The sequence below is a fragment of the Aspergillus tanneri genome (assembly GCF_003426965.1).
Source record: "Aspergillus tanneri strain NIH1004 chromosome Unknown AapTan_7_pilon_pilon_pilon, whole genome shotgun sequence".
Lineage (NCBI taxonomy): Eukaryota > Fungi > Ascomycota > Eurotiomycetes > Eurotiales > Aspergillaceae > Aspergillus > Aspergillus tanneri.
Genome location: NW_022984634.1, coordinates 4,202,161 through 4,225,579, shown reverse-complemented (window position 1 = coordinate 4,225,579; position 23,419 = coordinate 4,202,161). Strand labels below are relative to the sequence as shown.

The following is a 23,419-nucleotide window of genomic DNA, read 5'->3' as shown; positions in this document are numbered from 1 at the left end:
AATTATTGCAGCATTATGAAGGTTGTCATGAGTGCTACCATTCGGCATTCGCAGGTCCGAGTGCAGATTAATGTAACTCTAAGAACTGGTCAAGAAAACTTTGTCATACAGCATCCCAATAGCAAGCATATTTGTAAAGCACAAAGCTCCAATACATCTCGACCATTATCTCGTCTCATTAACGTTGACACTAGCAACCTCGCGCGCCAGGACGATTCACCCCCTCCTCGTGTTCTAACCAACCTGACTACCGCTGCGAAAATGCGTGTCCTTTGGTACGCCCAGGTCTTCTTTCTAGGATAGCCTACTGACCAAGCCCAGTTTGCATGGCGGAGGTATAAACTCTCGAGTACGTGTTGGCTGTGAACAATTGTCCCCCGACTGACGACTAATACATACCCTCATTATCTAGATCTTCAAAACCCAAACAGGTGATAGTTCCCCAAGGAATTTCCAGGCCACCGCATTTCCTAATCTGAATTAACTTAGCTGAAATCCGCTACGAATTGGGTGATGACATTACCTACGACTTCGTTGAGGGTACCATTCCCAGTGAGATGTATCCCGGTAGGTGGAATGCCATCTGGGAAGAACTCGAACGGTCCTAATGGCGAGAATGAACAAACGCAGGAGTCGAGATCATCGCCGCAGCTAGTGAGCAAACGTTCGCCTATGTTGACGACAAAGACCCTTCTACCTGGCTATCCATTCACCAGAGCTTAAGCCAACACCTCCAGACGGACGGTCCTTACGATGGGGTGATAGCATTCAGTCAAGCAGCCACGTTGATATTATCTTATATAATCCACATCACAAAAGAGCGCAATTCTGGGAAGCCCGTCCACGTTCCTTTTCGGTTTGCTGTATTTTTCTCCATCGTGTTGCCTCCCGTGGATTATACCACTCTACAGGAAAAACGGGTTGTAGAGATGGAGGCTGACGCTGCGAGGGACCTGGTGGATATTCCCACAGCGCACATCTGGGGGGTGAAAGATCCAGGGGCAAAGGGCGCGGAAGAGGCCAGTAGATTCTGTAGTCCCAACACTCGGTGGGTTTATGTCCATGGAGGGGGCCATGAGATCCCAGGATCTGGAACCAAAAAAGCAGTAGTTCGGACGACCCATATGATACGCAGGGCGATTGAAAGCTGTGGGTCCTGAGTGCACTAGTTGGGAGTCAACAGATATGATCGAACTATGGAAAACCTACACCAATAATATGAAAGAGTTAAGGGATGGTGTTCCCATTACGTCTCGAGAAGTTTGGTGGATATAATCCAAGTAGTGACGTAGATGATGACGATACGTCTGTCGTATAGTCTTAATGTCACTCTCCTCCTGTCCCAGTGAGAAGAGTCAGTACTAACGCAGGGCGATTTCTCTATTATTTCACCCGCCCAGTGACTACACTCGGGTTCTTTTTAATAGCAACACCGAACATACGCACGGTTCTCCATGTCACGTACTATGCGAGGCCCGTCTCTGGAGTTGGCCAATGCCAATCATGAAGGGCAAACCAGGATATCAAGAACCGTTCTGACAGAAGAACACATTCCGTACCTAAAAGGATATTGGGTCTTCTTTGCCGGATTTGGGTAGGTTACGCACCGATCCCTGTGGGTGAAAATACAAGACGAACGCTAATGCAAAAATAATGTATCTTTATGCGTAGGCTCGGACTGGCTCTCTTCCTAACAAGTGCGGAGATCACCATCGTCAGTACCGCTCTGGCCACTATTTCCAACGATCTGTCCGGTTCGAAGCAGAGCAGTTGGGTCATCAATGCGTACCTACTGTCCTACACAGGCATTATGAGCCCTATTCCGATTCATGCACTTCCGGCTAACCAAAAGCCCAGGCTTTCTCGTTATGTGGGGCAAATGTAATGACCTATTCGGATACAAATGGGCTCTGTTAAGCTCTTTACTTTTTTTTGTCGCATTCTCTGGAGGATGCGGTGCTGCGCAGTCTATGGACCAGCTGTTAGTACATCACTGTCCTGTTTTACTCTCAGAACCACTTGCTAAGGACCGACCCGCAGCATCGTCTGCCGCGCATTCCAAGGCGTTGGTGGCTCTGGGGTTTTCTCACTCACGCTTTACGGCCTCCTTCGCATAGTTCCGCCGGAAAAATACGATGCTGTCAGCGCGGCAGGATCTACCATTATTGCACTCGGCCTAATCCTGGGCCCGCTGATGGGAGGTGCACTAACGGTATCCAGGGCATGGCGCTGGATCTTTCTCTTCAAGTACGTATACTACTAGTGCGTACTTTATACCTACATACATGTCAGCACTCTAACATGCATCAGCCTACCCTGTGGAGCGCTGTCGTGGGGGATCTTATGCATTGTCATTCCGAGGTATTTCCCCTACGGCCACCGGGAGGATAACTCTGCTAGTTGTACGAGCTTCCGACGAACCCTTCGAGAACTTGCCATACAGTCTGATCCCTTGGGCATGCTTCTTCTCCTTGCGGCCTCCCTACTGCTGGTAGCGGCATTGCTCGAGGGAAATGTAGCATATGAATGGTCCTCAGCACTGATTATCAGCTTTTTCACGGTATCAGGTGTCCTTTGGATTTTCCTGGCATTGTGGGAGTGGTACCTGGGCCTCCAACAGGGGGCATGGCCTATGCTTCCCTGGCGCACTTTGAATAGCCGCGCATGGATGGGTGTCTTGCTGTACGTGGCTGAATTTCTCTCCTTGTTCGTCCCTCATGAATATACAACGACATGGGCAAGGACAATACAAATCTTTCTTGCCCTTACATATTGTGTAGTGGCTTCTTTTTAACCGGACCTGCGATCACCATTGTATATATTGAGATACCGCAGCGGTTTCAGACAGTCTATGGGAAGTCCCCGTTAGAAGCTGGCGTGATGCTGCTCGCCTACGCCATCGCCTCACCGCTTGGTGGGATACTCGCCTCGATCTGCACTGGCCGATGGCACATTGCCTTTGTGTATCTTCTTCTTCTGGGGGCAATCTTACAGACAGTCGGGAGCTTTCTCTTGTCTGCAATCCCCACCAGTACCGCGATCTATCCGGGGCAGTTCGGATACATGGCTATTGCCGGACTTGGGTCGGGACTATCGATGGCCTCGCTGTACATGCTCACCCCCTTGGTGGTGAGAAAGGAAGACCAAGGTAAGTCTGGATAGACCCTATTAGTATCCAAAAAAATAAAAATATAAATATAAACCACCTGACGATGACTCACTTAAGCGGTTGCCATCGGGGCCTCCCTTCAAATCCGTATGCTGGGGGCCGCCCTGGGTATTGCTGTTGTGAACAGTGTATTAACTAGCTATGTCAAGGCGCATATTCCATACGTTGGGTTTCCATTTAGTACACAGTCGATTGAGGGGTTGCCCCTCGAGGCTCAGCGTCAGGTCCGCACGATCTATGCTGCCGGGTATAATCTCCAGATGAAGACTGTCGGGGCTTTTTCAGCAACCCAAGTCTTATCCGCAGCACTTTTATGGAAAAGGGAGCAGATCCGTTTCATCAAGTAGGCGTACTGAGGAAGTTAACGTGCATGTACTATATTTCCCTTCTATGAAGGAACGACGGGCTGCAGTGGAGTACATTCTGGATGAGTCTCATCTAGCCCAGTTAGGGCTACCGTTGTCAATTTTGAAAAAAAATACCATTTAGGCGCCTAAAACCCCATGGTCTCTAGGAGAGCCTACTGCCGCCCCCCCTAATTTATTATATTGTCCTGAAGCATCCGAGAAGACAGTAATACTTGTCGTCGTTAGCGTAGCTGAGGCCTTGGCCTTGGCTTTCTCTCAGTCGGGTTCGATATCGATTTCAGTAGAGGCCGGAGTTCGCCATGGTGCTAGCGGCCTCGGGTCAATGATCTCCGGGGCCTGTAATGGACCAAGGTCCATCATACGCATGGTTTCTGTGAAGGGAAAACGGGGGTTGGATTCCTATGTCCACTTCGTATCCAAGCTCGTGCTCTCTTGCGGCGTACTGAGGGCAATCACAGTCTGTGCCCGTCGCTTTAATCGCAAATGGGTGGGTATTGTGTAGTACTCCACCTCTAGTGCTGTTGTTGAGGTTGTCCTGAATGTTGAGAGTACCCGAACAAGAGTGCCCTTTGAACTGTAACTTGAAGTCGCAGATGCGTTTTGTCCCTAAGAGGGTTGTGCCAGACTCACACATGCTTGGTAGTGTTGTCGCATCTGTTCTGACCGAAGATGTCATACAGTCCCCCGACATATACTGTATCAAAGAGAAGCATTATGACCTCATTCCAGTCCTTCGGCCAAAATCTGTACTCTAATAAATTTTCCGTTATTCTGTTTTTTAGTATCTTATGAGACGCAGGCGAAACCTTTCTGAATTGCTGTCGATTGGAAAGATTAGAGTATACAAGGTGTTGCTGGGTACTTACAAGCCTGGACGATTGCTGTCGGTGCATAGTGTAATGGCATCGTTTCTCTACGTCCACCCTGGATACTCCGTAGACCAGACTTCCACAGTTAAATCCATATAACTCAAAGATGATATCCACCGCAATTTGTCTGCTTGGTTTCAGCCACCATCGCATGGAGTTCATTTTATTCCCCGCCGATTTTGCCTAGGCCCATTGGAAGAGGTAATGATTCGGCCTGTTGAGGCCATTTTGGAGTGCGATGCCCCGAGGGTGTTTGATATGGTCTGACTTGATTTGCATTTAATATTGGACCTTAGATCCAGCGCATGTTCAAACGACAGCCCTTCTCTTTTTTTGGCCCCCACCTGGGCAAGGCTGATCCTACAGGAACAGTACTTGAATGAGGATAATCCGACACGAACGAGACAAACAGAGGATGGGTGGACCCATGAAATACACGAGCGCACGAATCTTAAGACGAGGAATAATCCACCACAACTGTAGTTATCTGGTTAAGCAGCTTGCAATTACCACTGACAGTGCATCAAATGACAGTGCTTTAATGTCAAGTGTTCAAGAATCAGTCCAGTCGCTTGAGCTTTATAATAGCTCTGCTATTACTAGGGTTCCTTATATTGCGCATCAAGTCAATCATAACCAGTTCTTAGAAAAATAAAGGCAAACCCAAAGAATGAAAGAATAGAGACGGAATGTTGAGAAGATTGCTTTAATCTCCTTATACTATGAAGCAAAAAAAAGTGTTTGTTGACATGCTAAACAAGGTTAGATATATCTTAGGCATCTTTACATTACTTCTGTAACCCCTTTTACTAGATTCGAAGCCTAGCCATCTTTATTAACCCTAGACCTCAATTCCAGGAATCCCTCTGCAGTCTTCAGACTGAATCACCAAAGCTAGTTCCAATTCAAGATTTCCGAGCTCACTGGAACTCAAAATCTCTACTGCTTCGACCTGCAAAACGATTACAGGAGATATCTAATAAATCTGCGCTGAATATGGACATCCCCATCTAATGTTAGATCCAGAAGAATGACCGAATAGGCCTTGGATCGTTATTGAGCTCGATGCAGTAGGATTGAGTTCCCTTTTCTGTGTCAGACGACATGTCATGCTGGGCTGGCTCATCTGGGGTTGAGGCTATGAGGAATTGCCGCTGCGAGGCTGGGTCTGGCCTTGGCCATAGCCCGAGTCTCTTAATAAAAAGAGAAAGGAAGAAGAAGAAAGGAAACTGCAGCAGAAACAGATGAGGCGAATGGATTAAGGCCAACGTGGGGACAGGGCAATGGACAAGAATGATGATCGATTTCTCTAGTGGAGGCTGAGAAGATTTAACCTATAGCCCACAGAGTAACTGACAACCAAGAATAGTTTGAGAAACCTATAATTCGTCCAACTGTACGCTGGCCGCATTGTGATCCGCAGCATGTCTACGATATACTCCGTGCATCTCCTTCCATGATCACTTAGGAGAAACTTCTGAAACTGCCGTATATACGCGAACTGCTACACTCCAAAATTGCACACTAACTACACACAGTTGTATAATAGTCGATTATCGATTCAATCTATAAATCTCTAGTCCGAGTGTCGTCGATCATAAATCTAATTACTGACATCATCACAGTCCGTAGAGCCGATAATTTCCTTCCAGTTGTCCAGCATCTCCTGCTCGCGGGCCAGACTCCCGCTGATGGCCGTTAAAGCATCCCGTCCCAGGGCTAATCTCCCGGGCAGGCTTCTGCCTTCACAGCGACCGGTCTTGGTGAGAGCCTCGACGATGACCTGGGCGCCCTTGACGGGATCGCCGGGCTGGTGAAGACTGTAAGCGGCGAGGGCATCGCGGGTGGCCTGGGTGCTAACGTTCAGGTCGAGGATGCGGTTCTTAGCAGTAATCTTGTGGCCGCTGGTAAGGAAGTTCGTGCGGAAGTAGCCTGGTTCAATGCAGGTAACATCGATGCCGAAGGGAGTTAGTTCGTTGCGCAGGGCCTCGGTATAGATTGCGATGGCAGCCTTGGTAGCGCCGTACATGCCCGCCGCTGGCAATCCATTCCATCCCCCAATCGACCCGAAATTGGCGACGACTCCGGACTTCCGGGCGCGCATGGAGGGAAGAGCGGCGCGGAGGACGCGGATCTGCGAGAAGACGTTGGTGTCAAACTGGTCGGTGATTTCTTGGTGGCTGTATCTATTATTAGTGGTGGGACGGTTTTATGACTAGTATTAGTACATACCTGCACTCCTCAACTCCTCCCTCTAGGATGTACCCCGCGTTGTTCACCAGGATATCAATTGGTCCAATATTAGAGACGACATCATCGACGACCGCCTGAACTTCCGTATCGCTGGCCCGCACATCAAGTCTCTTGGGAATAACACCAAGCGGTGCCAAATCGGCCAGCTTGGAAGGATCGCGCGACGTGGCTACCACGGTGTCTTTGTTCTGCGCGGCCGCAATGGCCAGTTGACGACCGAAGCCGGACGAGCAGCCGGTGATGAACCAGATCCGGGGCATGATTATAGGTTGGTCACTTGGAATTCGAGGATGAGAGAGGAATTAATTGCAGAATAAAAAGACAGACGCAGTACGTACCGAGTACAGTGGGATATAAGCCTGGGCTATACGAGGGGCCACCGCCGGAATTAACATCGGCGTCCGCTAGGTACAGTAGGTAGAGTTATCTCCGAAAAGTCCACCCGGGATGACAGCCCACCGTCATCCACTGCCACTACCACCCCCTGCACCAACTACAATATCACAGTCCAGGTCAATCGCACGACGGAGAAGGACCTGACCTCCACTCCGCACAGCGTGGAAGTGCTGTACTCCCCGGCCGCCAAGGAGATTGTCCAACTCGTATGCGACAGATGTCAATACCTTTCTTAGTATGTTGATGTACTGTAATATACGAGAAAGGCCGCTTACTATAGCGCAATAAAAACAATGAGAAAAACGATGCGAAAAATAATGAAAATTATGTGAGAAGACAACTGATTTTGCATTTCTTTTTATATACAGCTATACTACTACTGTTTTATTACTATTGAAGCACACCGTTCACATTATATAAAATAAAACAAGGGAGTTATTGAGTTATAATCATACTATCTGCTGAGGAAACTAAGTTAGAATGAATGAAATACACGCGAATATCGTTGATTTTATGATGATATATGTATCTTACGGATTTTCTTTTTTATGATTCTGGATGTCAGTCAGTGCCAGGGGGGTGCATTGGGCTGTTGGGCGTGTGTTGGACCTGTCTCTGTTTGTATAGTACTTCCATAACTTTCCATGATCTCTCTTTGTTTTACAGCCTATATAAGGCCCTAGATAGTCACTTATTTAGCTAGATGCCGGTCAGCTAAATACGCGTATGAGCCAGTATCACCGATCATATAATCACAAAATGGATCTCCATTGAAGAATGAGGTCTCTAAGGTCTCTAACTATCTGAATCTATCTGGAGAGCTGGATAAAAAAGGTGAAAAACAAAGGAATAAAGTCGTACCGAGCAGATGCTGAATAATGGGTAATATTGGCCCATTTTGGTCGACGCTAGACAAGACAAGCTTCCTGAACCTTCTGCCGTCTCGTATCTTATCACTAAATAACTGGCAGAGGCACCGCCTCCCGTTTGGGTCTAGTGCCATTCACCTATGTTATCTCTTGAACACCACGAGCAGGACACAGGGACCAGGGGCCAGGGGCTGGAGACCGAACCAGACCCCGCCAAAGCCATCGCCATCGCATCCACTGGCAATTGGAGATACAGGCATGGAAGCCGAGTTACTGCGGAAAGATACAGAGGTACGGCAAAGGCCTGACGTGGAGGCTGATTAGGGCTGATTATTATGGATGGTCTCAGCGACTTCCCAAAAGGGAAACCAATATCTAATTGACCAGACATGCGGCAGTGGGACGGTGAGGATTGCGCCATCTCCAAAGAAGACGCCAATATCAGATTGGCCAAGCGGGGTGAGGGCGGATCTAGCCGGAAGGTCTAAAGGGGTCCCTGTGGTACTGTGTCATGGCCCCGAGCCTGAGATTGCTGAGATAGAGTCAACAAGACGCGGGCCAACATGTGCTGACTACTGTATAAAAGGAAATTAAAGGCCATCCCTTGGAGAAACGGACTTTGTCCCTCCTGCTTATTTACATCGTGTCATCAAGAATTCACGGCACTCGTCTATTTCCAGCTGTCCAATTTAAAGCTTGCATACACATACCCCTACCCAAACCACCACCACACTTATACACCAAATCCTTAGCGAGGACACAAGCCAACACCACTACCCAAGATGGTGATGCTCCAACTGACTGTCGAGCAGTACCGGAAGCTGCCGATTCTGGTAGACGAGAAGACATGCATCGGCAAGACCTATATTATCACAGGAGGCAACTCTGGCCTGGGCCTCAAGACGGCGCGACACCTTGTCGCGGCGTCGGCCGAGTGCGTCGTGCTGGCCGTGCGGAATCTCAAGGCGGGAGAAGTTGCCAAGAACGACATTGAGAAAACGACCGGCCGCAAGGGAGTTGTCCAGGTACGTCTGCTGCAAGGTATCTAGGACTATTATGAAGATTAACCTCTATATATAAAGGTACGGCATATAGACATGTCGACCTACGCGTCTGTCCACAGCTTCGTAAAAAAGATAACAGACGAGCTCGACAGGATCAACGGCTTCATCTGCAACGCAGGGCTCATGATCGACGCGTGGTCGCAGTCAGAGGGCATGGAGACGAGTATGTTTGTCAATGTTATCAGCACCGTGTTCCTCGGCGCTCTCATAATGCCTAAACTCAAAGAGTGTGCAAACAAGTTCAACACCAAGCCCACTCTAGTCTGTATCGTCAGTGTCCTCGGATACACTATCAAGGGCGAGATGGACAAGAGCCGCAACGGCGTCATCTTTGACGGGCTCAACGACCAGAAGCGGGCCAAGATGGACTCGAGGTGAGATTTACAAACCCATCCCATCTTTTGGCTTTGCAACTAACATGTGGTCAAAGATACGCCCTCACCAAACTCGTGGAAGAGTGCGCCGTACACCAGTTCGCAGCCCTTTGCCCCATCGAGCGCACAGGTGTCGTCATCACCATGGTCGCGCCTGGTCTCTGCACCACCGGCCTAGGCCGCGATGCCCGGACCTTCACCAAGATCATGCACGAGGCGGTCCGGGCCATGATGGCGCGAACCGCAGAGATAGGCAGCCGCACCATCCTACACGGGCTGCTGGTGGGCGAGGATGGCCACGGCAAGCTGCTGTCCGGCTGCAAGGTCAAGGAGTTCTGGGTGCCCACGTGGCTCACCAACGAGGAGGCCCAGAAGCTGCAGAAGGGTATCTGGGACGAGCTCGTTTGCAGGCTGGAGTCTGTGCAGCCCGGCTGCATCTCACAGCTCAAGTAGAACTTTTGTGCGTCAATTTCTTCGAGATCGGCGTGTAATTGAGAGCCGTAGCTTCTGAAACTCCTTTCCACGCGAGGAAACAGCCAGTTTAGTTAGTTATAGGTTTCAGATTGCTAATACCAACTTGTTAGCCTATTCCTTGGTCCATTGGGATCCCACGGACCAGCCAATATAACATAGTAACGCACCGAGCCACGTGGATAAAGCCCCCACGGGTTCCAGCTGACCGTAGTTCGAAGTTAGCTCAGCGTGGTTTGAAACTGGAACCGGAAAAATAGTCAACATGGTCCAACTCCACCCAGCTGCCTAAAAGTCATTTCTTATTTTTACCGCCCCTTCGGGGGTCGCTCAAGCTCTAGTGTTTATTCAAGCGCCCTCGAGCGTAGGGGGCTGGGGTCCCCTCGATGTCCCCGAAGGGGATTGAGAAGCGAGTGGAACGAGCGGGGGTACCCCCCGGAGCGACGGGCAAGATAATTTATATACTATACTTGGTACTGGTTTATAGTGGCCATTGTATTACTAACTGTTGAATATATTTGGCGGAAAAACCTCATCGTGGTTCAAGGGTGGTGGCAGAATATTATCGTATTTTTCGAACCACGCCGAGCTGTAAGCCCAAGCCCCTGTAATCTTACTGCATGCTGTACAAGGCTCTCAATATCTCGCAAGGTCGACGTCACGTTGCCGCCTCTCGGGGACATAAGACATTCAAGAATAAGCGGAATGAGGTGTCGCCGAGGAGTGTAGGATATCCACCAACAGGATATCGTCCCAAAATTGCGTGCTAAGCCCGTAAAATCCCTCGTGCAGTTGGCTTAGAAGATAGCGCACAGCGGCGTTTCCTCCAGTGTCATCGATGGAGTTCCTGCTCCTATCACAGCATACAACGTGCCCTCCCAAATGAAGGCAGCAGCAGGATGGATCGCACCTAAAGACTCTCGCAGCCGAGCCGTCCTTCATATGAATTGACACGGACAGAGGGCTGCCAGCAGGGCCGAGCGTGCCACGTTAGGCTGCGGCAGGCTTCAATCGCCTTGAACAACCACCGAAAGAAGACATTATCCAGGCCAGTCCCCACGCACAGATCCTTCAAGGAAACTGCAAGTCGCCATCTCATATCGTGTTTGGCACCAAAGACGATCTGATTCCGTGGAAATAGGCTCAGCGGACGATTGCGGCGATGAAAGATACGGGCATCGAGTCGGGGCTTACCATCGCGCCCAGGCAGCCTCACCTGTTCGACTTATGCCGTGATCTCGATGGCAGTCTGGGGTTAAGTCATGGAAGGCTATAAATTTTTGCTCCAAAGACTGGGTAGGGGAAATTGTTTCAGACAGTGGGCTGCCAGACGGATGGGCGGCCGCTCTGTAGAAGTTTGGTGTATACACTACGGGCACCCAGAATGGAATAGAACATCTCATGATACTGAATCATGTTCTTGCTTCTCTCACTTGAACTAATCACGACAGTTTAGCTCTCTAGCTCAACGGCTAGTCTAATGGTATGTGCCGAGCCTTAGAATCGAGACTTCGTCGCTAGGACCCGAGTTACACTACCCTAATACATTTCCTGACCACCGGCCCCGAGGGCAAGCTGATGAAGCCCAACGTCATGGGTATGGACAACGTGGAGCCATCCAAGTCCCGCTTTAAGATGTACTTCACGTCAGCCCACACCAGCTTGAAGTCGGTCCGCGAAATCATGACAATGGGCGGAATCTGCGACTCCTCCGAAGAGAGCCTGCAGGACCTGCGCTCCATGACCCTTGCTGTCTTAGGCCTGCCAGCAGATTTCCCTGAGGAGCAGGAGATTTCCGTCGAGGCCACCACAGGTGGCAACTCGTGGAAGGACTTTAAAGCTTTGTGCGATGGCTTCATCTACTTCTTCGATATTGCCCCCAAGAGCGGCAAGCCGGAGGTCAAGTATTATTTGACCACTCGCAAGTACGGTGCGGACGACCTGACCATTGCCCGCAACTTAATGGCCCGGATGCACGCGCATAGCCGTGGCACGCACTATGATGCGTATCTTGCCATGCTAGGGAGACTTGCCAAGCACAGGGATCTGGAGAATGGCAAGGGAATGCATGCCTACATCAGCTACTAGTGCTCTTAAAAGGGAGAGCCGGACATCAAGTCCTACATCTCTCCCGAGCTATACCACAAGGCCCGATATCCTGCCATTTAATGGAACACGCCAGAATATCAATGAATAGCTATAATGATAAAATGCCACAATTCTAAGCGACCCAGAAGTATGTTACGGTAATGTTTATATCCACTTTCATGATAATTCTTATAATAAAATGTCCCATGAAATCTGTTTGCTCCTTAGTCGTATATCCTCCCATAGGCGGTGGCCTGGAGCTTCGTGCAACGCGAATATCCAAGGAAACTGACTTAGCTGCCGCTCAATAACAGCCCAGTTGTCCAGCTCCAGCCTCTCACAAGTGTCAGCAATTAATGGCGATAGCCAGTGATAGACTTTGAAATTCAACACCGATATCCCACTTATAAAAAGAATCCATAAGAGTAATGGGGGATCAGAGTCCGAAGACTCCAATGCTGTGATGCATAGATCTTGCATGGCGCTTCCCAGACGATCAGAAAGAAGGGGGCAGCTAGATCTATCACGGGTGTACTCGGGTAGCAACGTTGTTATAAATGCCAGCATCGCAAGATATGTCACGTCGCCATAAAGTCCTCCAGGCTTGGTAGAGGCTTGCCTTAGAGGCGAGGCCTCTACGAGGCGATAGAGGTGCGACAGAAGCGTCTCCGTATAGTCTAGAGGGCTAAGCTTCAGTCTTTGCCTCCTCTCTACCTCGTTTAGCAGCCTTGAGAAGCTGAAGAGATCTAGCATGATGAGTGGCATCCAAGGGGCAGCTCTGGGTAACTGCCCGCTGCTGATATCGGGGTCGCATAGAATTGCGTGAAGGGGCAATTCGTCGCCTTGAAATAGGGTGCGTGTGCCATTTTGCATTGCTAATTTAATATCAAGCCTGATAATAGTTAGATGAAAATTATGAACTGTTATCCAGAAGCGAAGAATGTTAAAACAAGGTAAAATAGAGACAAGTCGCGAAAGCAAGCACTTTCATGTACCTCAACGGCTTCAGTGCCAGCCCACGATTCTCTTGCATCAGCCTGGCAATTCCACCCCGCAGCTGAATCATGCGATAGAGCCCGTGGAGATGTTTCAGTCCCGTTGCAGGCTGGTGATGTACTTGCTGGTAGATGGCGGGGCTGACCACAGCAGCTATAGCGCTGTCGGAAACGGAGAAGGGACCCGACAGTTTAATATTGACCAAAGCATACGCCTGGGAGATGTGGTGAAGAGTTTTGGACGATACTGCTGGTTTCCGCCGGAAGAAGTCAACGTAAGACGCGGATGTAGCCAAAGTGCTATGAAAATCTGCATTCCTGGTGGTCAACGGTGCTGCATGTACCGGCTGGCGATGCTGTCACTTACATGCTTTATCTGCTAGAATGTAGTTGACCCAGATTGACTTTATAATGTCGAACTTGGTACAGAACTACGGCGGAAACAGCGTATCACTAATGTCAAAGAACCCTATGATTCCAATGTCAGACGCAAGGGGACGTGGATGACGCGCCGAATAATGAAGGCAACATACACTGGTACATGAGCGCCGCGGACTCGGAGTCGAGCTCTTGAGGGAACGAAGTGAGACGCAGGTCGCCCCAGAGCACCTGTCACGGCATCACGTATCCAGATGCTGGAGTATTCATGATGCGCTTGAGCTCTGCAACAGTCTTTTGCTTCTTAGTGGATCGGCGCTGCTTGCCTGTATTCTTGCCTCGCATGACGTGGGAGCGGATGATGCGCCTGTCAGAGCTGCCTATCCCGCTGGAGCTCTGGTCAATGAACTGCAGCGCCATGGCGACGGTGATGGTTTCACGCTATTCTCGCAGCAAGCCGAGCCATCCAGCAGGTTCCTTCTTCCGGGTTTCAAGGCTTTCGAGGCTTCGATAGCGCAGATGATGCACGGAGCGCTGTTGGTTGACGATGATGACACTGGCGATTTGCTCGCATCAGCTAACATCCCAGCCTGTTAGAGACCTACCGTATTCGGTAAGGTCATGTAGCCTTTCTTAGTCACGTCTAGTTAGTCAGCGGTGCATTACACTTGTGTACTTCGTAGAATTAAAAAGGGGGTAAAAGTTGTAAGTGTTATGGCCTACGAGAGTAGTTGATAATTTTCCAGAACCTTATCCACGGCTGACGCATAATAAGCAGTTTGTTACTGTATAATATAACGTTGTTTGCAATGTCTGGATATTGTTGTGAATACCGGCTCAAGGGAACTGAATGGGGGCAGAGGAAGTCTATTACCGGCTACACGGACGTAGCCTACTAAGTGGAAGTGACGCTAGGTTATATTGACTATCTCACTTGGCTCTCGTACAGGGCTTGCGTGCGTGCTTTCTTGACTCCGTATACGACTCAGGGGTAAGGAGTCGGTGATGGCGCAACTAGCGCCAAGGCGTTAGCTAGTGTCAGATATACGGCTAATCCCGAAGAGGAAATAGAGTACGATTGGTGAAAAGGTCTTATTTGAATGAATTGAGCTGGTTGGGCTCTTCTTGATTATTCTTCTTGGTTATTCTTGATTGATTATTTTGTTGTGTGCTCCACGGGGGTTTTACCCCGATCCAGTCACATGATTCTGGTCCACCAACGGCCATATTATTTGACACACCCCCTCAGATTCGAACCTTTCCTTCCAATTTCAGCAACCTTGAAGCTATTCCGGGTCGAATCTGACATTCAGTCATATCCGTTCAGTGTTTCCATCAATCCTTTTGACTCCAGAGATGTCCCGAAGTCCTAGCTGATCCACAAACGGCTCGAATTTCTGCCGTGGCAGTGCTTTAGTGAGTCCATCTGCCAGCATCTTGTCTGTTGGTGTGTAGCTGACTTGGATTCTTCCTTCCAGAGCTTCCTGCCTGAGCCAATGATTATGGATATCCACGTGTCGAAGCCTTGTCTGAAGTCGGTTTATATCTTTATGCACAAGCCGGATTGTTTGGAGATTGTCACAGAAGATTTGAATCCGTTGGTCCTTCTTTCTCTTATCCAGTTGAACTCCAAGCTCTTTAAGCAGTCTGCTGATGAATATTCCTTCTCCAGCTGCGTGGGACAACGCTAGAAGCTCTGCCTCAGTGGTAGAAGTAGTACACCGTTGCCTGCTTGTTGGCCCTCCATCCTACTACTCCTCCAAACAACTGCATTATATATCCTTGCGAACTCTTTCGATCCTCCTTGTTATCCGCAAACGAAGCATCGCTGTACAGGATGAAGTCATCTCCACCCCCCAGTTGCAGCGCTAGGTCTTTCGTTCGTTTAAGGTATAAAAGGACGCGGTCAGCCGCAGCATGGTGTTCGTCGCTTGGATTGGTAAGAAAGCGGGATAATTTGGACACTGCAAAGGCTATGTCTGGTCGTGTGGTGACTGCTGTGTACATTAAGGAACCGTTCTTCTTCTGATATCTCTGAATACTTTGGCGTGTGGCTTGTCCGGTGTAGATAATAAGCTCATCTCTGGTTATTGGGACAGTATCTGAGGTTCTTGAATCCGCTAGGTTAGCAATCTTCTCTATATAAGAGGATTGACTTAGCCATATAATTCTTTTCTCCCGATCCCGGATTATCTCTATACCAAGAAACCACTGCAGTTTATCTCCGCCAGTCATCTTGTACTGGTTTTGGAGCTGATTAACAATTTGGTCCAGTATCTCTTGATTCTTGCAGCCCTTTTGGTATGCAAAGATTATGTCGTCAACATAGAAGAATACTAGAATACCATTTCTAATCATGCAACATGGTTCATGAGGAATAGGATTAAATCCTAGGTCTTGAAGGGATTTCTTGAAGTGCTTTTGCCATAGCAATGGTGATTGCCTCAGTCCAAACAGGGCCCTTTTAAGCTTCAGGATTATACCTGGCTTTTGGTATCCTGGTGGCATCTGCATAAAGACATCCTCATCGATATCTGCATAGACAAAGGCATTGGTAGTGTTATATTGCACTAATTCCAAGTCGAATCTTGCAGCTGTAGCCATTAGGATTCGGAATGATTGTATAGCCAGTGTTAAAGCATAAAGGTCTTCTATTTTCCTTTCTTGTTGGTCGCCGCGTACAACCAGACGGGCCTTGCATTTTGCAGGCTTCCTTTCTAGTCAAACTTGTACGCGTACACCCATTTGCAATCCAGGATTTGCCTGCCTTTGCATTTAGGATTATGCCGGCTTATTTCTTGCCATGTACACATATCCTCATGTCCCTTAAGATGATCTTTTTCAGCCTGCTTGAACTGTTCGCCAAGTGGATGATTAATAAGATCTCTGTGGTGGACTGGCTTAGGTGGCAAATCTCTGTGGTGCAAATCCTTTTCAGGTTGTCGAAGTAATCGTTCTGATTGTGCCTTGGTTGTTCTCTCTCCGGGTCGTTTCGGTTGAATTAATGGTGCAGCCAAAAACGATGCTTTCCATGCAGCTAAGTGCGATGATTCTTGATTAGATCTAGCTGGGGAACCAATAGCTAATAGCGAAGCTGGTTGTAGATATTCTGGCGTCTCCGGTGGTGTTGGATAGACTAGGTCTTCAGCATCTTTCTGACCTATTTCTTCCGCCAAATCCATAGCTGATTGTGCCATATCCACCAGAAAGTCTAAAGAATCAAAATATCCAACTACTTGCTCTTCTTGTTGGCTTGGTGGCGACATAGACTCTTCGGGAACCTCAATATTCTTGATCATCTGGTTGAAATCTTGGATGGATATCTGCCGGAATTGATCCTGCATGATTGCTAGTTCGGACAGATCCCCAGAGAACTGCTCGTCTTCATTGAAATATCACATCTCTTGTACGGATGACTCGGGTTTAGGCGTGGAATCCAGATTCGGGTAGATATTAGTGGAATCATATCCAACTAGATATCCAATATGCGCTCTTGGATTGAATCTCTGTTTCCGGTTTGACTTCTTCAGTGCTTCTGTGGTCATGGCGAAGGCTTTGCATCCATATACTTTTAGATGCGCTTGCTGAGGCTTTCTGTCATGGATTACCATGCCGTCTTGGTGCGCAACGTAGGTATGGAATCGATCGAAAGGCGTTTTCCAATTGGTTTGGTACTGAGGTGTTCGATTGGAAAGATAGACTGATGCACGTACAATCTCCGAGTCATAGAAATGCAGGTAATCTAGCATATTCCCGCATTGCTCGAGCCTTATCCTTTATTACACCCCCCTGAGCGCTCTGCACCACCGTTTTGAGCACTTGTATAAGGTGCGGAGGGCTCAATCTTTATAAAATAAGGATCTGACTGCAGAAAGGCTGCAATGCGAGGCTTTTGGCCCACAGTTTCATTGTCACATTCAATAACCTGAACCTTTATATCCATTCGCCCAAGTGTTCCAAGTAAATGCTCAAAGCGTGGATAATTGAGTCAGCCGTTCGGTCCTCTAGGTAGTAATCCCAGATAAAACCTGACCACCGATCAGTTGCTAGCATCAAGCTTTTCCAACCACCATAGCCAGCTTCGAAGTCATGGAAATCAATGGCTAGGCGTTGACCCGGTCCCTCTATAAAATCCGATGGAATTCTGCTAACCTGACGCTTTAGCTTTGCAATCCCGCAGGCGTCGCATTCCACTGTTGTCGGTCCACCTCTAATCCTTGCTCCTTTAGTTGAATTGACTAGATGCTCCAAGGTAAGAGGTCCAGGATGTCCAAGTCGATGGTGCCATTGGTATGCATCTGCCCGTGCAGATCTTGGTGTAGAATGGAACGATGATTGAAAGCGGTTTCGGCGATTAAAAAGACTTCCTCTTGTTATATTCATGGGAAGGTATTCAATCACAAACTGGTCGAACTGGTCTTCAATCTGCGCAATCGGTCGATTATCTTGATGTCGGAGGATGTTTTGCTCTGGTCGATTATCCCACCATATTCCGGCCTTATGCAACTGGCGTAGAGACACTAAATTGCAAGCCATCTTGGGACAGAAAGCAACATCTTGGAGGTGCAGTATTGACTTCTTTCCACCTAATCTAACCTGAATACCCACATTGTCGTATCCATGGATCTCCACCTTTGAATCTCCGGCCCATATAAAGTCACCTGGTTGTGCGGTTTGAAAGTCGTTGAATCGAGTGATTTCATTAAAGATATGGATAGTGGATCCGGAGTCAAGAATAGCTGAATTCTTTAATGGATAGGTATCCGGTAATGTCGCAAATGAAGCTGGAATTCTTCCAATCTGTCGTTCAAGTAGTCAATCTTGATTCCTCAAGCTCTTCCACTCTTCAACCTCTTTGGCAAATTCCTTGTCTGTTTGAAGCAGATGATTAATAAATCTCCTAATTACAGCACGTTCCTTAAATCCTTTAGGGGCCTCTTGAGGGAAAAGATAGAAACAGGCCTTCCATTCATGCATTTGCCCACATGCTTTGCAAGCTACCTTTGTCTTCTTGGCTATATTGCAGCTCTCGAGATTTTAGGCTTTTGCTTGCGCTTCTGGGTATAGCTTTGACCTTTTGGTGCGTGATTCAATTCCGTGCCTTCAGTCTTAGCTTCTTCAGCATCAAAGGTTGGACCAAATGACCCTTTGGCAATATTGCTGCTCTGTTGAATCAATTTGGTATCCAAACCTTTTCGGAAGTCTTGTGCTACCAGTCTAGAATGTCAGGTTGTCTGATTCAATATCCTTACTCTTAGCAATCTCATATGAGGTTGCCCATACCGGGTTTAAAGTCCGTACAGCATTCAGGAAATCCTCAATCCAGTCACTTGTGGTTACAGCCACTGCAATTCTAGCTTTTTCGGCCTTGTGCATTGCTTCTTCCCAATTGTTTAACCAGGTAAGTACATCCCGAGGTCTTGTGACAGGTTTAATGGCCTTTTATACGCTTCGCGGGCAAGTTTCTTGACTGTGGCATCATCAATTCCCACCCGTTGCTTTAGTTTGGCGTACCATTCCTTCATCGAATCCTCTGGATCGCAGCAATATTCATACACTTGTGGAGAAATAGTCTTCTGCATCCACTCCCGCAGTTTGCTTAGTTCAGTTTGTTGAAGAATATAGTCGTCACGAAGGCTTTTGTAAACAGTCCAAGCAAATTGTCGATCAGCAAGGGAGGTAGGATTTGTTGATCGTGTACTTCCAGCTGGTGGTGCCAAAGTGTCATCGGTAGGTGGTGCTGGCTTTAAAATCTCTTGTTCATCGCCAGTAATAATTCCCCATAAATTCTTGCCTCTGGCTAAACCTTCAAACTGCGTGTTCCATTCCTTCCAATTCTCTTGGGTTTTCAAAAGGACGGTATTCTGCGTGGACATTTCGTTCGGAGGAAATAAAGTTTCGACCGGTGGATAGCTGAGCTGTATAAGCCGTGGTTCGCTGTATAGGTAGTTTTTGAGCGAATGAGACTCTTAATTGTCAGATATACGGCTAATCCCGAAGAGGAAATAGAGTACGATTGGTGAAAAGGTCTTATTTGAATGAATTGAGCTGGTTGGGCTCTTCTTGATTATTCTTCTTGGTTATTCTTGATTGATTATTTTGTTGTGTGCTCCACGGGGGTTTTACCCCGATCCAGTCACATGATTCTGGTCCACCAACGGCCATATTATTTGACAGCTAGTAAGCCAATGGTATACTTCTTACACTCCCCTTCGTTCAATACTCCAAAACCGAAGAAGGTGAAGCCAAAGTGGCTTCCTAGACAGGTAAGAAATCAAGAAAAACATAAAAGATTGTAGAGGAGTGTTGAACGCCTTATCTTATCAATCTGAGGACCTAGATGTTGTATCATAGAGCCCTATTCCAACATCCTTCAATTCAACTGCAGCATCTCGACCTTTCGACCTAGGTTGTGTGCCTTGACTGCCTTGGTAAGTCTGTCCGCGAATATCTCTGAGGTGGGAAAATAGGTGGCCTTGATGTCTCCATATTCTATATAATCCCGGATAGCATGATATCGTATGTGGATGTGTCTGCTCCGAAGGTGGTTAACGGGGTTGGAAGCAAGCGCTAGGGCAGGCACTTGGTTATCAACTCCTAAAGTCCTAATTAAGTTGCTAAATGTAGGTTGGCTGGTTCCCTTATCCCCTCGTCCGCTGCCAAGAGTTTGCAAATAGCGTGTTTTTGATGTATGGGATTTAACTGGTCAAACCACACCTCACCCGGCAGAATAACTACATACGCGTCTTCCTGGCCATTGGCGACCATGAGTATCTCATGAGTATCTCATATCTATCCTAATAGAACAACCAATGGCTGATTTCGCAAACGATTCCAGCTTCCGCGACGCCGAGGTCTGCAGCGGTGCGCCCAACAGCATCTAAAACCACTTCCCAGCGGCATCCGACCATGAAGTTCGCGTATATCCCGAGACGGGGCATTTGATCCTGTTCCACCATACAGGCCCTGCGTTGATCACAGTTTCACTTGCCCTTTTGTGCAAGCATGGGTTCCGGGGATCGTGCTGACAATAGCCATATAAAAAATGTCGATCGAGACGTTTGCAGTAGAGAGATAGACGTTGATTGAGTTAACCCCTTCATAATATTTAGTCTGAGCAACCCTCCATCCAGCTGGCTCCTAATTGTTTGTCCGTACTCGGTCTCGGTACGCGAGCCCTCGGTTAGTCTCGTATATAAGACCATTCAGGCCACGAAGTAGCCACCCGTCGATTGTCGAGGGAAATCAGTACAATCACCGCTCACAGCCCAACCCACACCATCATTCGAATGCCATCCGGTTCGTTGCTGCTCGGACTGGCCTACATTGGATCCACGGCAGATATGGTGTAATATATATGCCTCCTTTAGTACCTAGCCCCGTATAGAGTTGCCTACGTAGCCATCCAACTAACAAGGAATAGTGTCAACTACTTCGCGAGAAGTTCCCCTCCCAGGTCTTTGCAAAGAACACATCCACGTACTCATTCTTCAACCATGACTTCTGGTGCAAAGTGGACTCTCCTTCTAACCCCCCCACCCCCATCTTTGCTCTGTTGAGTGATTCTGACACCCCTTAGCCGCCACGGAAGTCCTTGACCCCGACTGTGTCGTCCTGCCCAAAAGATGTCGCAAGTCTCGACGCCCTCGCCACCTCTTCCAACAATGACCGCCACTTCGCTATCAAAGGAGGCCGCCACAGCATCATCCCGGGCGCCGCTAACATCCATGACGGCATCCTCATGGCAATGAGCCGCTTCAACACCTCCGTCATCCACGAGGTCGGATGCTCGCTGGGCTCGGCATGCGCCGCGCTAGACCCGTATAATCTGTCCACCATCATCGACTACCATACGCTGTGCGGGGAGACTTCCTCACACATACCCTACTCACGCACGGGTACAATAGCACCACCAATAAGACGGCCAATATGAAGCCAATCGTGTACAATGCCCGAGTTAACAAGCTTCCGGCCATCGTAAAGGCTGGACCGATCTCCCGCACACCGGGTATACACTCGGGTTCCGGGGATACGCGGACCCGGTGCGTGAGCTCAACAACGGGATTCGTAATGGGATCGGCAAGAATGAATGGACATTCATCCGACGATATAAGCAAGAACAGCGCATCCTCTCCGTCTACGCTAACGCCCGACTATACAAAGATATCTGGCGCCACTATCGCGAGATTCTGCAACAGTACCGCGATGTACCCGGTCTCTACCCCCTCCACTGCAACATACCCATCTCAGGTGAGCAAGGGCGTGCGGAAGGGCAGAAATGTCCTGGGGCTGGAGACAGTGGGCGATTGGGCCCTGGTTGGTGAGATTCCCTGGACCTCCCTTGTTGGGGATCCCGATGCTGGCCATACAATGCTCTACTTCGGTATCACGTTTGAAAACCGCGACGATATCGACCGTATTCTTCCTGCCCACACCGATTTGTTCAGTCAATGCGGAAGCTCGCGGCTGATAGGGGGATGTTGCGCACTTATGCGTATGTGAAGCCGAAAACAGCAGTTCTTGTGTGTACTTGGCTGATGTTTATAGGATGCTCATGTATTCCGGATAGAACCAAGATGCCATTGCGAGGTACGGGGAGGAAAATGTCGCGAGACTCTTCATGAGGTGCAGGGCTCGTATGATCCGACTCACGTCTTCCAGCGGTTGGTTCCCGGAGGACAGAAGTTGTCCAAAGAATAGAGGACAGTCTATTGTGTTGATATTGGAGATTACATTCCCCAGCATATGGGGTCTTTGGGATACTTGCCCTCGATAGTGGTCGTATCGTGCATGCCAGACCTGATGCACATTCTCGGGGTATTTGTATCTGTTGTAATTCAGAAGAAGATTGATTGCTGTTGTCCTCGGCTTCTCTTTTATACTAACTAGTCTTGGTCAGTCAATCAGAGGCTTACACACCTAAGTGGTACCATGCATGCACAGCACACGTCTTGCAGGTGGAGCAACGCCCCCAAACACAAATACAATTTACATGTTGGGCAGTGCGCATGCATGTGCTTGGATGTGGTGTGGCAGACGTCGACCGCTGCGTTGCCATTCTTATTCACATCTTGAACTACGCTGATGTACTTTTCTTTCATTCTTTCTCATTTTGAATAGAAGAATTTATTATGTATAGATATATTATACATTTCTTCTCCCTCGGAATTGGTGTTAATAGGACATTGATGACACCAGACCTGGCACACCAACGCCAAAAGAGCAAATCCCACCCGGGAAATATTTCTAATCGTTTCGTCGCGGCAACATCTGTCATCTTGGTGGTTACACCCATTTTATTGGCTCTTCATCTATATGGCTGCAATCTACCGAGCGTAGAATCTAGGCTGGAAATATCCTGCTGCTCCCGGCGTATCTCCGTTAGGATCCTATATCACTGGCTACTGTGAGCCCTGAATTCTATCTTTGTTTTTTCTCCCATAAACCCTCGCGCTGATAAAAGATTTAAAATTCAATTGCAGTCACCCGTGGTGGTGCCAGTCACCATGTCGAAGCATTAATGATTGAAGATCGGAATATCATAATTGTACGAGAGAAACTGCTCTACTCACTCAGTTGGCACACGGCATTCTTAAACTACTTCTCACGACTCGCGATCTTGGTTCTTCTCTATACCATATTTACCCCACGTATTTCTCGAAAATATACCGTTCTTCTGATCATCTATATGGCCCAATTTGTCATCTCGCAGTCGATCACCGGTGCCTTCGAATGCAGGCCGCTCGCATATTTCTAGGATTGCAACCTGGATGGGACCTGCATCAATCTGTTCCGATTCTTTAAGAGAAGTGGGATTTCAAATGTAGTCGGTGATGTGGGCATTGTGGTGCTCCCCGCCCACATGGTGTGGAATCTACATGTATCACTGGCCAAGAGAGCAGGTATCGTGTTTGTCTTTCTCTCTGGGGTCATACGAGTACTTTTTAGGAGAAAGAAGCTTGTCGATACTTTATTTCTTTGCCCTGATGTTGGTTGCTCCCTGCTTTCGAACCGCTGTATTCTTCACGTCACATAACATTCCTTAGGGGCGGACGTTGAGTTGATGAGCTGGACAATTGTTGAAAGCGTCATGTATATGGCCGCTGCGTGCGCTATCCGCCTGCG

General features: G+C 48.3%; 9 protein-coding genes across 9 annotated transcripts; 5 read left to right on the top strand and 4 right to left on the bottom strand.

Moving 5' to 3' along the window:
* Positions 1-15: 15 nt before the first annotated feature.
* ATNIH1004_008006 (uncharacterized protein) lies at positions 16-1,160 on the top strand (the record flags this gene model as incomplete). The annotated part of the gene is made up of 5 exons (XM_033572619.1): positions 16-275; positions 322-349; positions 413-431; positions 490-567; positions 631-1,160. 5 exons carry the CDS (start codon positions 16-18, stop codon positions 1,158-1,160), a joined length of 915 nt encoding a protein of 304 aa, XP_033425934.1.
* Positions 1,161-1,454: 294 nt separating this feature from the next.
* ATNIH1004_008005 (uncharacterized protein) lies at positions 1,455-3,516 on the top strand (the record flags this gene model as incomplete). Its single annotated transcript, XM_033572618.1, has 6 exons — positions 1,455-1,594; positions 1,672-1,881; positions 2,041-2,247; positions 2,311-2,682; positions 2,781-3,148; positions 3,227-3,516. The coding sequence occupies 6 exons, from the start codon at positions 1,455-1,457 to the stop codon at positions 3,514-3,516; spliced, it is 1,587 nt and encodes a 528-aa protein (XP_033425933.1).
* A 2,493-nt stretch (positions 3,517-6,009) lies between these two features.
* On the bottom strand, positions 6,010-6,919 carry ATNIH1004_008004 (SDR family oxidoreductase; the record flags this gene model as incomplete). Its single annotated transcript, XM_033572617.1, has 2 exons — positions 6,010-6,586; positions 6,639-6,919. 2 exons carry the CDS (start codon positions 6,917-6,919, stop codon positions 6,010-6,012), a joined length of 858 nt encoding a protein of 285 aa, XP_033425932.1.
* Positions 6,920-8,706: 1,787 nt separating this feature from the next.
* ATNIH1004_008003 (uncharacterized protein) lies at positions 8,707-9,815 on the top strand (the record flags this gene model as incomplete). Its single annotated transcript, XM_033572616.1, has 3 exons — positions 8,707-8,949; positions 9,007-9,362; positions 9,419-9,815. 3 exons carry the CDS (start codon positions 8,707-8,709, stop codon positions 9,813-9,815), a joined length of 996 nt encoding a protein of 331 aa, XP_033425931.1.
* A 1,498-nt stretch (positions 9,816-11,313) lies between these two features.
* Positions 11,314-11,921, top strand: ATNIH1004_008002 (uncharacterized protein; the record flags this gene model as incomplete). Its single annotated transcript, XM_033572615.1, has 2 exons — positions 11,314-11,316; positions 11,355-11,921. 2 exons carry the CDS (start codon positions 11,314-11,316, stop codon positions 11,919-11,921), a joined length of 570 nt encoding a protein of 189 aa, XP_033425930.1.
* A 685-nt stretch (positions 11,922-12,606) lies between these two features.
* ATNIH1004_008001 (uncharacterized protein) lies at positions 12,607-13,714 on the bottom strand (the record flags this gene model as incomplete). The annotated part of the gene is made up of 5 exons (XM_033572614.1): positions 12,607-12,667; positions 12,917-13,234; positions 13,352-13,385; positions 13,450-13,525; positions 13,586-13,714. The coding sequence occupies 5 exons, from the start codon at positions 13,712-13,714 to the stop codon at positions 12,607-12,609; spliced, it is 618 nt and encodes a 205-aa protein (XP_033425929.1).
* A 2,297-nt stretch (positions 13,715-16,011) lies between these two features.
* On the bottom strand, positions 16,012-16,638 carry ATNIH1004_008000 (uncharacterized protein; the record flags this gene model as incomplete). Its single annotated transcript, XM_033572613.1, has 1 exon — positions 16,012-16,638. The coding sequence occupies one exon, from the start codon at positions 16,636-16,638 to the stop codon at positions 16,012-16,014; it is 627 nt and encodes a 208-aa protein (XP_033425928.1).
* A 1,671-nt stretch (positions 16,639-18,309) lies between these two features.
* Positions 18,310-19,170, bottom strand: ATNIH1004_007999 (uncharacterized protein; the record flags this gene model as incomplete). The annotated part of the gene is made up of 3 exons (XM_033572612.1): positions 18,310-18,503; positions 18,547-18,713; positions 18,743-19,170. The coding sequence occupies 3 exons, from the start codon at positions 19,168-19,170 to the stop codon at positions 18,310-18,312; spliced, it is 789 nt and encodes a 262-aa protein (XP_033425927.1).
* A 936-nt stretch (positions 19,171-20,106) lies between these two features.
* Positions 20,107-21,994, top strand: ATNIH1004_007998 (uncharacterized protein; the record flags this gene model as incomplete). Its single annotated transcript, XM_033572611.1, has 5 exons — positions 20,107-20,158; positions 20,562-20,593; positions 20,874-21,151; positions 21,202-21,788; positions 21,864-21,994. The coding sequence occupies 5 exons, from the start codon at positions 20,107-20,109 to the stop codon at positions 21,992-21,994; spliced, it is 1,080 nt and encodes a 359-aa protein (XP_033425926.1).
* Between the last annotated feature and the right edge of the window lie 1,425 nt (positions 21,995-23,419).